Source organism: Crinia signifera, chromosome 4 (assembly GCF_055691185.1).
Source record: "Crinia signifera chromosome 4, ASM5569118v1, whole genome shotgun sequence".
Lineage (NCBI taxonomy): Eukaryota > Metazoa > Chordata > Amphibia > Anura > Myobatrachidae > Crinia > Crinia signifera.
Genome location: NC_139220.1, coordinates 146,492,122 through 146,504,701, shown reverse-complemented (window position 1 = coordinate 146,504,701; position 12,580 = coordinate 146,492,122). Strand labels below are relative to the sequence as shown.

At 42.8% G+C, this 12,580-nt stretch overlaps 1 protein-coding gene across 3 annotated transcripts in view; it reads left to right on the top strand.

The window, feature by feature from the left end:
* CNTN1 (contactin 1) overlaps positions 1-12,580 on the top strand; it is a 144,635-nt gene that overhangs the window by 55,824 nt on the left and 76,231 nt on the right. For all 3 annotated transcript variants that reach the window (XM_083182702.1, XM_083182700.1, XM_083182701.1), the window contains one exon: positions 4,545-4,658. In XM_083182702.1, the coding sequence (XP_083038828.1) occupies positions 4,601-4,658 (58 nt within the window). In that variant the 5' untranslated portion in view covers positions 4,545-4,600. The remainder of the gene's footprint in view (positions 1-4,544; positions 4,659-12,580) is intronic.

Sequence of the window (12,580 nt, the reverse complement as noted above, 5' to 3'; positions counted from 1 at the left end):
AGTTTCTAGGCAGCATGCTTGGTGCAAGAAGGGGAACCCAAGTGTTGATGAGGGACACCATTTACAGTACATGGTAGGGCTCTGATAACGCTTCAGACAGCACATATTACCAGGAGCTTTGTGACTGTGCCATTTAAAAAGATTACCCATAGAGTAGGTCACACAGTAATTAATGCCAATGTAAAATTAATTACCAGAGTGACATCGGTATGAAAATGAAAACAAATGATCTGAAAAGACTTGGCAGCTTTTGACAGGCAATCCATGAATCCAATCAAATTAGACTTTTCCATCTCACTGACTCAGACAAAGCTAGACGCTATCAAATCTGGTCACTGGATTAATCTGGACAAAGTAAATTTCTACTGGAACAAATAATGCATTACTGTAGTGAATACTTTATCATCAAATCCCAATCATTGTGACAAATGTAATGTTTCTGAGGCAGTTGTGCTTTATTTACCCATCCCGGTGACACTGGATTGGTATGGGTTATTAATAATACTGCTCTGCCGGAGCCTGAGATAGCTTGTATGGGCAGTAGTATGTAAAGCTCAGATTTGGGTGTCAGTTCCATTATTAAAAAATATAAATTCAAAATTATATTTATATTATTGTAAGTATTAAAAAAAAGTTTTTTAAAGGATTAAATGTAGAAAAATACAATATTCTGATAAGTATTTGTTATTGTTGTTGTAGAGGGCGAGGCAGCCATCATGGGTGCTGTTCTAAGTAAGTAATCAGGAGAACCTACAGGACACCCAAACTCTACTGAAGGGGTTTATTTACTAAGATGGGAATTCTATTGAAGATGTGATATTGCTATGGGCAACCAAATCAGATTATATTATCTTCTAGAAGGGGCTGAATCAATAACAAGTAGATTCTGATTGGTTGCTATGGGCAGCATCCTAACTTCAATAGAACTGGAATGTTAGTAACTAAAACCCCGTAGAGAGCAGACAAAGGCCCGTATTCTGGTTGACCCGCAAAGCTGCAAAGTTCGGTCATCTAAACGCCGCCCGCCATCCACCGCCCCCTCACATGCCGATTTCCCAGCACACATGTCAATGGATGTTTAGCATAAATTTGCAGCCTTGTGTGCAGGGGGGAAATCATTCTATGGTTGCCGACTATCGAATGATTTCTACAGTGCTCGCATACCTAAGACACCTCTCTGGTGTCTTAGATCTGCGACGTCCCTGTATGGGAAGAGGGCTGGCAGCTGACATACGCTGACATCAGCTGCATGCCCCTGGCAGCCGCACATTATGCTTATGCGCAGTTGCAAATCATTGCTCCCCTTTGTGAATGCGCAGGGGAGTGATCAAATCAGGATAACCTCCCAACACTTGTACCTTTTTGTTAGAAAATAAACCCAAGACCCTATAATCCAAAGACCCTAATGCTATGATTAGGAGTGTCACTGTTACCCATTTATCTGTTAGCATCCCAGGATCAATGGTGTCACTATTTGTGGTATTACTGTGAATGGTAACACACAGTTACTCACGTTCTTGTGAAAGGGGTGTGGCCTTGTGTCAATGAAGTCACACCACCTTATGTGTGACATTTTGGTGGCATTACCTAGTTTCATGTCTCCATTCTCAACATACTGGTCTCTTCCCAGTGGTGCGTGGGCTGCTTGGCAGCCCCCAGCCTCTCCTAGCACTCCTCCATCACAATGGCACCAGCTGTTCTATTTTGCCAACCCCTCAGAGGTCACCCAGTGAGACCCACAGCCAACATGTGATGCCACTTCCCAGGATCAGTGCAAAAATTTCACCAGTAATCATTTGTAGTATGTAATGTGCCCCAACTCATATTAAAGTTTTTTCCCTTTCATTACAATCACCAGTCATCAGTCTATTGCACAAAACTGCTGTTCTCCATTACAATAAATATAGTTATATTATTATAGTGATTATTCATCTCTACTCCCAACTGTCTTGCTTTAGTGGTGAACAGGTGCCGTGCTCACTAAGGGCCTTATTCTAGTTCACTCTTAGAGGCAAATTCCTTCTTAGATGGACAAAACCATGTGCACTGCAGGTGGGGCAGATGAAAAATGTGCAGAGAGAATTAGATTTGGGTGAGTTATTTTGTTTCTGTGCATTTATTTTTACACTGCAATATAGATATCACTTTGAAGTAAAACCCCACCCAAATCTAATTCTCTCTGGACAAGTAACATCTGCCCCACCTGCAGTACACATGGTTTTGTCCATCTAAGAAGGATTTTGTCAGAAACAGTGAATAAGGCCCTAAGTGTGGCATGCAAAGTATGTTTTCTCGGGAGGGAAACAGGATGGTTGGTGATCCAGCTTGGTCACACCTCTGTGTGCAATGGGAAGCTTCATCTGGATAACAGAAGCAATTTTCATGCTTTCTCCCCCTAAAAATGCACCTGACAAAGCATAGGAAACTCTCCTTTATTTATATATATTTATATTTATTTTTATACAGTAGCTAAAACTTTTTTCAAATTGTAATGCTTGCAGAAATCATTTTTGTAAAATATTTTTTACGTGGTAACATTTTATTTATTTTTTCCAGTGCGTATACTGGCTCAGTAAATCTCTCAATACAGGTTGAATATCTCTTATCCAGATATCCGTTATCCAAATTATTCCAAAATGCCCAGAATGTAATTTTTTTTTGTCTAAAAGCACTACTGGGGACATCTGTAACTGGCACTACTGGGGACATGATACAGTATGTAGCTGGCACTACTGGGGACATGATACAGTATGTAGCTGGCACTACTGGGGACATGATACAGTATGTAACTGGCACTACTGGGGACCTCTAACGGGCACTACTGGGGACATGATACAGTATGTAGCTGGCACTACTGGGGACATGATACAGTATGTATCTGGCACTAATGGGGACCTCTGTAACGGGCACTACTGGGGACATGATATGTAACTGGCTCTGAATATCTGCAAGAAAATGATTGGTTGGCATTCATATGCAGTGCCTGAAACAGTACACAAACTGTTTCATGTTTTGAACTGTTTCGTGCTCAAATAAAATATAATTGTGTGTATTTCATGTGTTTGATGTATTTATACAACAAACAAACACTACACTCGCTAGGTGTTAATGATACAGCCCTTTCCTAAATTCTTATCTTACCTATACAGGGGCAGATCTAGGAGAAAATGACAGGGGGGACACCATGATTGGAGAGGGTTTGGGAGGGGGAGGGGGGTGTTAGTGGTGCCAGTTTACACGCTAATAGAGTGGCGAGAGAGAGAGGTGAGCAGAGAGAGGGTGGGAATGGGATTAAAAATAGGCCCTGACGTTTAAAGTGCACAGGCCCTCCTTGGCGACAAAGCCACGCTCCGGAAAAGGGGTGTGGCCACTCAAAAGTGGGCGTGTCCTTGAGTGTAGGGAGAGGGGCAGGGTTAGGGGGGTGTTGGGGCGGCGATGGGGACTGGCGGGAGAGGCGGGGGAAGTGGCGGGTGGCAGCGGGCAGCTCCGTTGCCACAGGGCATGTGAGCGTCTTGTGCGCGCGCGCCCCCCTGGCGGAAGCTGGTGTGTGTTGCTGGCAATGATTTTTAAGGAAGACTGCAGCTCCATCTGTACTTGTAGATCATGATCTCAAATCAGATTTAAATGACACCTTAAGAATATTAGATATGGCCCATTTCCTGTATTATCTTCATGATTTACCTTTTACTAATTCACTTGGCCACTACGAAACTAACCTGTATTACAATCTTGGACGATTTAATATTTGAGGTTCTTGTTTACTTTTCCTACAATTTCATTGTGTACAGTATGATGCTATTTCTTGTTTGTATATATACATAATCTACTGTATGTTCAAACCCTACCTGCCCCACTGATTATTCCCACCTCCTTTTTCTTTAAACTGAAAGATTTCCAATAAAATATTAATGTTAAAAAAGAATATTAGATATGATGCAATTTGCATCACCTTGTAAATAAATATATGTCAGTAAGGAACGCATTATTCCTTAATATATTAATAGTCTTAGGACATTGAAATCAAGTATTATCATTATCACTGTTAAATGTTATGGTATGCAGTTTTTTTCTTTTTTTTTTTTTAATTAGAATTTGCTGTTTTATTTCTTAGAAGATAAAGGAAAGTTATCAGCCAGTCACATGCTGTGTCATGTTAGATGATTCGGAAGCAAGATGCAGACGGCTTAGGGTGGGGCCTGATGCAGGGATGATCCTGCTTTATGCAGTGCAGTAATTTCAAGCAGAGATAACTTTGAAGGGTAAAGGAAGAATACAGGAGAGTAGACAGTGTATAAACAAGTGTAAAATATATACTGTATATATCTTTCTGTCTCTGGCATCATAGATTAATGATTTAAACCACTATTGATGAGTTGATATTTTTTGCAGTAAGTTTTCTTATAATAATATTATGTTGGGTGGTGATAATGACAAGTGTCTGCCTATTTTAACTACTTTTTAAAAAGAGCAATTGCAGTTAGATATTATTTGTGAATCATGTACTAATAATTCATATTCTGTATGTTTTCCTTTATTTTAAACAGAGAAACTAAAGAATTTAATCCGAATTATCTGGCGAGTTGCTCCATATCGTACTCCAATGAAAATGTGGCCTATAGTAACACAGCTTTTATTGTACATTTTCTTCTGCTGGGCAGGTAATGTTTCATGTCTAATAATTTCACACAGTTATTCATTGTAAAGAACTAGATGTCTATACTGTATGTTTATTAGTACTAATTATACAGATGTTTCCACATACAACTAGCCTCCTTTTGCATTAAACAGGCCTTCTAGTCATGCCATGCTATGCGTGTGAAGTTTTCAGATAAAATGGGGGAAATTTACTAAGATTGGAGTTCTATTCACATGGGATGTGGCTATGGGCAACCAATCAGAATCTACTTTTATTTGTTTATTTAGCACATTCTAGAAGATAGGATCTGATTGGTTGCTCATAGCAACATCCCATGTGAAATAGAACTCCCATCTTAGTAAATGTCCCCCTATGTATCTTATTCACCACACAGAATGAATAGGATACACAAGCAGCTTCTTCTGATTAAAATGCAAATTCTCCAGTAAACCACTCTAACGTACCATTTCGCATTCCGATTTTTCTGAGAATTTTTTTTTGGGGGTAACCAAATTGAGTAGCCCAATAAAAATGATCAGAGAAACTCTTAAAATGACAGTTTTTCACTCCCAATGGTTCTTTTTAACTAATCAGATAATCTTTGATCTGTATTTTTTGGTTCAATAACACCATTTTTTTTTTTATTACATACTGGTCGTATTAATAGGAGTTTTGTCGGTACTCTTTACCTAGAAGGGCGCCAGCGATTGGAATCGCGGGCGTCGGGGGTAAAAATCGCGGTCATCGCGGGTAAATCGCGGGTACATAAAAATCTGCTGCCCGCGATGACCGCGATTTTCCCATAGGGAACAATGTTAAAAAGGCTGATTGACCGCGATTTTCATGTAAAATGCCTCAATGCCCGCGATTTGGCCATAGGAATCAATGTTAAATGGGCTACAGAGCCCAAATAGGCACAATTAACCCTTAAATGTCCCCCCAAATTTTTAACGCCACCCCACGATCCACGCCAACCCGAAGCGTGGCGAGTGCAGCGAGCCCACGAGGGGCGGCGGTACGCGTCCTCCGACCTTTTCATGCCCTACTATCCACGTCGGCGTGGAGTTGAGAATAGAATAGTGTGGCGAGCGCAGCGAGCCACCGAGCCCGAAGCGTGGCGAGCGCAGCGAGCCCCGCGAGGGGACGCGGATACCTTCACAGGTAAACGCGTCCCTTCGCGGACTTCACAGGTGTCCGCGTGGCCATGGACACCTGTGAAGCCCGCGAGGGGACGCGTTTACCTGTGAAGGTATCCGCGTCCCCTCGCGGGGCTCGCTGCGCTCGCCACGCTTCGGGCTCGGTGGCTCGCTGCGCTCGCCACACTATTCTATTCTCAAGAATAGTAGGGCATGAAAAGGTCGGAGGACGCGTACCGCCGCCCCTCGCGGGCTCGCTGCGCTCGCCACACTTCGGGTTGACGTTGATCGTGGGGTGGCGGTAACAATTGGGGGGGCCATTTCCCAGTCAAGGTTGCCTATTTGCCCTCTGTGGCCCATTTAACATTGTTTCCTATGGCCACATCGGGTCCATTGAGGCATTTAACAGTAAAATCGCGTCGGTCGGGCCATTTAACATTGATTCCTATGGGAAATCGGGTGCATCGCGTCGCGGGCATCGCGGGTACATTTATGGCCGGCCGCGACGCGACCGACGCGATTTCCATGTTTAACATGGGTTTCAATGGGAAATCGCGGGCATCGCGTCGGTCGCGTCGCGGCCAGACATAAATGTACCCGCGATCACCACGACGGGCGCCCTTCTAGGTAAAGAGTACCGTTTTGTCTCACCAGCCACTAAAAGCAATGTTAAATCACTTTTTAACCCTTTGAGTGCCAACTGAATTTGTCAAAATAGGTGTGAAAATTGCCAAGCAAACATTTTTGTTCATCATAATGACACGTAATGTTTACCTTATATAGGAAATATAATCTCTTTACATAACATTTTTTATTTGAATTTATATGACAAATGTGAGCAACGCTGGCATTTTTAGCAGATATCTTGAACATCTTTCACAAAGATGGCACTCAAAGGGTTAAGAAGATGTTTTTATTTTTTATCTGCTAGAATTTGATCACAATTAACTATGATTGCTACTGAGGGGTGATAGAAACACAGAAGATGCTTCCTCTGCTTTGACATTGAGATTCCATTGCAACCATTCCATATTATGGAAGCTTCCATGGCAACCACAATGCAGAAGCATAGTTGTCAACTGTCATTTCCAGGGATGGTTCCAATTTTTTCACATTAGTCCCTGTAAATGTCTCTGGTTTAAAATTTTTAATTGCACAGAACCGTCAGGTGAACAGCTAGTTGTAATAAGTTGATCACCTAGGGGGCCACAGTATAAAGGATAGCTCATATACTGAATGGGTGACATAATGACACTGATTCTGTGTTTTTGTTTTCACTTCAGTACTGTCACTTTCAGCATTTCTTACCTATGAGACTTCCTTTTGGTGTGGGAGGACAAAGCCAAAGGGGATGACCAGGGCCGGACTGGGACTATAAATAGGCCCTGGCATTTAAAGCACACAGGCCCACTTTAAAGTCAGCATCTGAGACTTGGCATAGACTCCTCCCCTTACTACTGGACTCCTCTCCTTACTATTCCTGACTCCTCTGATCTCACTGCAACCACCCCTCCATACTTTTAACAAAAAGTGTGCGTGCTAAAGGCGTGTATCTAAAAAAAATAGGGATGTGGTCTTGCTAGGAAAGAGAGAGAGAGTGGCATAAGAGACAGGTAAGGAGATGCAGGGAAGGGAGATTGAGGGAGAGAGAAGAAGAGAGAGAGATGAAGGGAGCTAAAGAGTGTCAGAAGGAGATGGAGAAATGGAGGAGGGATGGAGAGAGAGTGAAGGAGAGTGTGTGTGAAAGAGGGGGAATGGGAGAGGGGGAAAGGGAGAAGAGGGTTGAAAGAGGGAGAGGAGATAGAGAGTGAGGTTACAAGACAGAGGAAGGAGAGGAGGGAGAGAGAAAAGGAGATTCATAGAGAACACACCCATCTTAACTACTCTCTGCCCGGCTCCCATTGCTGCTACGCCAGGTGCCTCTGCACAGCCCTCTATGTCACGGCTGCCGCAGCTCTGTTACTCTGATGTGCAGCTACTGCTGGTGTAAGCTGTGGCTTTCCTCCTGTCGCTGCAGTACTGATGCAGAGAAAAGGAGCTGCTCCAGTAACATTGCAGGAGCCAAGGTATGCAGCTTCCAGAATGGTCGCTGCTACTCTGCGTTGGCCGGCCCCTTTAGTTGTTCTGAGGCAGTGGTAGCGTGAGGTGGACAGTGTTGGGAAGGGTAGGAAGGAGAGAAGAGGCAGGGTGGTTAAAAGGAAGTGGATATAGAGAAACTGTGGTATCTTTAAGGGAGCATGCAGGGGATAAGATGGAGGAAGAAAGTATGAGTTGGTCAGAGTGAGGGTGATTTAGGAAAAGTCTGGAGATGTGAGAGACAGGGAGAAGGAGAAGGAAATAAACCAGTGCGTCCAGGGGCGTAACTAGAACTTTGAGGGCCCCCATAGCAAAATCTTGAAAGGTTTAAAAAAAAAACAACATATTGGTCCCCACATGAAAAAAAAAAAAAACATACTCAGAACTCTAGACTCTATTAGCACCATATTGTAGTGCAGTGATCAGTATATATATATATATATATATATATATATATATATGTATGATACTAAAGTCACAGACATGAGCAAAGCAAAAGCAGGGACTGACTTAAGGAAGATGGTGCGGAAAGGGGATAGATGGGTGTAGAGAAGTTCCAGCAGCACAATCCATGAATGACAGGGTGCAGGGAGGAGCATTGGGCCCTCAAAGCAGCTCGGGCTATGGCAGCTGCACCCCCGTACCCTCGGTAGTAGTTACGCCACTGCGTGTGGCACATCCTATACATCCGCTCCTCGCGCCAGTGAGACAGCCGTGCGTCACAACGCCATGACGCAGCTGCATCTTAAAGAAACACTGCTCACTACTATAGCAGCTGTATTGCGTATAGTGTTGCTTGGACCGGCCCATCTAGCCATTGGCCCCAAATGGCCAGTCCGGCCCTGGGGATGACACAAAATGCCATAGTGTGTGCCAGAGGAGATAGGTGGGCACCCAAAGAGTTTGTACCGGCCCTGAGTACAGCATTTCTTAATATGTATTTGCATGCCTATTCTTATTATGTTGGCTTTGTAAGTTAGTACAGTAGTTACAGTATTAAAAATCTATTCAAAATGAAAAAGAGTACATTAGTATCATGGTAGTATAGAGATTATAGTATACGAAGGTCTTTCTAGATTTCACTCACATGCTCATTTGCAGAGTGTCCCTTCATGTAATTATATACTGTTGACAAGACACCTATACAGATGCAGCCCTCAGTAGCAAACTGTGCACTGTGTTGTACTGACCTGACAAATAGGACCTGCCCACAGCACTGGAATTAGTTATTTTCATTGACATCCTGGTTCATGTAGTAGCATTCTTATACATGCTGCATTGCCAGTACTTTGACAGAGCACTTATGTATACCATACCCTCCAACATATGAAGGGAAGAAATCGGTACACACATTCAGAAAGGGGCGTGGTCAATATGTAAAGGGGTGTGGCCATGGAAACCCATATGACCACTTTCTGAATGTATACTGGCCATTAAAAAAAAAATATATATATATATATATATATATATATATATATATATAGGAGATTTGCGGTGGGGCACTCGTGGCTATTCTTCAATAAACTAGACTGACCAGCTAGTATGCAGCATACTAGCTGGCCAGTCTAGTTTATTGAAGAATAGCCACGAGTGCCCCACCGCAAATCTCCTACATTTCTTCTTTGTGCTGGCACCGGCGCAACTGCATTACTGGTTATAGTGAGTGCCAAATCCGAGTGGAGGAATGGACTTGGATGGGTATCAGGATCTTGAATGTGGCTTAGCTCAGCCACATTCAAGATCCTGATACCCACCCAGGTCCATTCATCCACTTGGACCTTATCAAGAGCCTGAACCACCTTGCACCAGGCTCCATCACAGCGAACCCACTCCGGACCAGCTTTTATCATCTCGGGCCATTGGTCCCTACCTCCCTGTGCAGTGATTTACGGCGGTGGTTTACCATTCTCCACCCACCTTTCCTGCTTCAAACCACCGGAGAGCCAGGTCCATACCTCCCAGACAGAGATTCACGGCGGTGGCCACTCCATCTTCCACCCACCATTCCTGTTCCTAAACATCTGAGGTATATTGGACCAACAAGCTGGGAATTAACCGGTACTTCCTCAGGTCCCCAGATGAGATCCTGACGTTCTTAATCCACTGGTGGTAATTATAACCAAATATTGGCACCTGAACTGTCTTCATCATTTTTTTCTTGGAGCCCAGTGCATGCATTAACTCCCGTTTTTTCTTCTTCAATATCCCCTCCCACGATTTTTATACATTGCGCAAAAAAATAATAATTTTTAAACATATGTATTCTTCACATTTTATGCTTAGAGAGTACTCTCTTTAATTGTTATATTGTACAATAAATGTATTTGTATTTTCCTAAACCAAGTGTTTAGTGGTCATCATTCAGAAATACCCAGCGCTGTATACTCTCTTTTTTAATTCAGCAGGAGGTGCCTGGTATAAATAGATGCCTCCTAGGATGCATTTGTGGACACAGCATCAGAAAACATTCAACGCCTTTGGCTGGCCAGCAAATACCATACCCTACAGGGAGGCCTCTCATTGCCCTGCAGCCTCCTCTGTGGGGCTGTTGCAGGATATTCTTTGTATCCTATTTACATTTTTTTCCTTCCGCACATCTGCTATAGGACATATCAGACTATGATACACATTTCACCTCCCATAGTGTAACCTTTGTAGTGAGCCTAACATGGCTGCCTCACCTGATATGCTCTTGGATGGGTGAAAACACATGGACCTGATGTTTTGCTACTCTGAGCATTAGGATGCTGCAGTCACTCCATTTTGTGTCATATCTTCTACGAGTGGACTATTCCACCTTTATGTAGTGCAGCCAACACAGCTGCCTTATCTGGTACCTTTTGTGGGTGGAATATCCAACCTGTTTTATTATTTTTATTTATAAACAGTTTATATTATAGCGCAGCATATTCCGTTGTGCTTTACAATAGAATAAAATTATAAAACAAATGTTTGGTATCGACCTATTGACTGTCTATCTAGACAATGTAAATCTATCCCCTGGTACCATTTGTGCCACATAGCGTATAGATGCTGGGTGTATGAGGGCAAATCTGTATATGGCACTGTTTATGATCCCTGCCAAGTTGCCCGGATAACTATAATTTGTTATCCCTGTGTGTTGCTGCAATAAGAAATGATTTATTGGTGTCATTTATTAATCTATTGCCAGTTAATTGGTTCTATAAGAAGATGAACCTTATAGCTAACACTCACAATACACAATAAATCCATTAAAAATATATGTGAATACTGTGATACTGTGGTGTATTTGTTGACATTTATCTATCCATCCTTTCAGTGTTATGTGTGTCTCTCCCTAAAGTAGCTTTGCATAAAGAGGTCAGTAGTAGTTACAGGCAATTTGAGACTGGACTTGACATTGAGCTGCAACATATGTTTCCCTTCAACCAGCAATAACCTTACAAAAGTCACATTTGTGTTGATGTATTACTACACTATAGACCTGACTGACTGATCCACAACCAACCTAAACCCATGGACCTGGAAATATGAAATTCTGGGAATGTATTCAGTAAATGTGAATTTTCAAAATTCAACTCCGAAGGGGGTTAAAAGGGGGTAGAATGTTTTGTGTCATCTGACATGATTAGGTGGCAAAGCAACATGTTCCAAGTGTTGTAAGACTGTAAGCGCATTGTCTGGGATGATAGGGGTGCAACACGAACTGCCAAAGATGTTTGGTAGCATATGCAGGGGCAGTTGGGGTGGCAGTTGGTGTGACTCTCCTATTTGAGTATTGCACTGCGCTGCAGCCCCAACCACCTCTTAGAACACCACTGCTTAGGACTTAACACTTTGACTAGGCTGAGTACCATTGGGTATTAGGTTTATGGTTTTTGTTGTATTTTTCACAACCTGCTGTATTAGGATGAATAGACTCAATCTGGGTGGACTAATGATGTAAAGACCTTTAGAAAGTCATTCTCAAGAGGCATAGCAAGTAGGCTAGGGGCCACATTCATTAAAGAAATAGTTCTATAGTTAGAGTATAAGCTAACTTAGTATAAGTATAACTTAGCTTTGGTGGCTGTGATAAAATATCTAAAAGCATTATAGAGTGGATTCATTTTATTTATTTATTTTATTTGTAGTGAAAATCATACAGAACCCTCTGGTCTACGTTACTGTTTGGGAAGTGATTCCAGGGATGTCTTTTTTTAAAAGAATTTTGCTTTCTCTCATGAGAGCCGTTTTGAAGGATGGAATGGAGACTTGGCAAAAGTAATGCAGATTAGAATAGTGGCCTTGAAGCAGTGGGTTATGGCTAGGGTGGCCAATCCCAGGGCATTTTTTCAATCCCAGGATACCAAGGATCGAGCATCCTTAGTATCTATGTGGTATCTTCAGCCCTGCCACCCCATCAGCCGCCCTGCAGTATTACTTACACGGGGCTAGCCAGTGGTGACCGCATCAGGACTTGACAGGCGGGAGGAGATTATTGCAGTGGAAGGGATTTTGTGTGGCGGGGGTTGAAGCAGTGCTGAGGCAGGAGCAGCTGTGAAATGTCTGGACGGGTTCTGAGGTGCAGCCTGGCATTAGATTGTGCATACACAGGCCAATCCTGATCCTGGGATTGGCCACCATAGTTCTGGGCCAGGGGGCAAAAGTAAGGGAGCATTTTTCATCTTTAAAATAAACAACTATTTTAAGTTTATCTCTGAGGCAATGGTAAACAATGGGGCCTGCCTTGCAATCATAAGATGGTCTT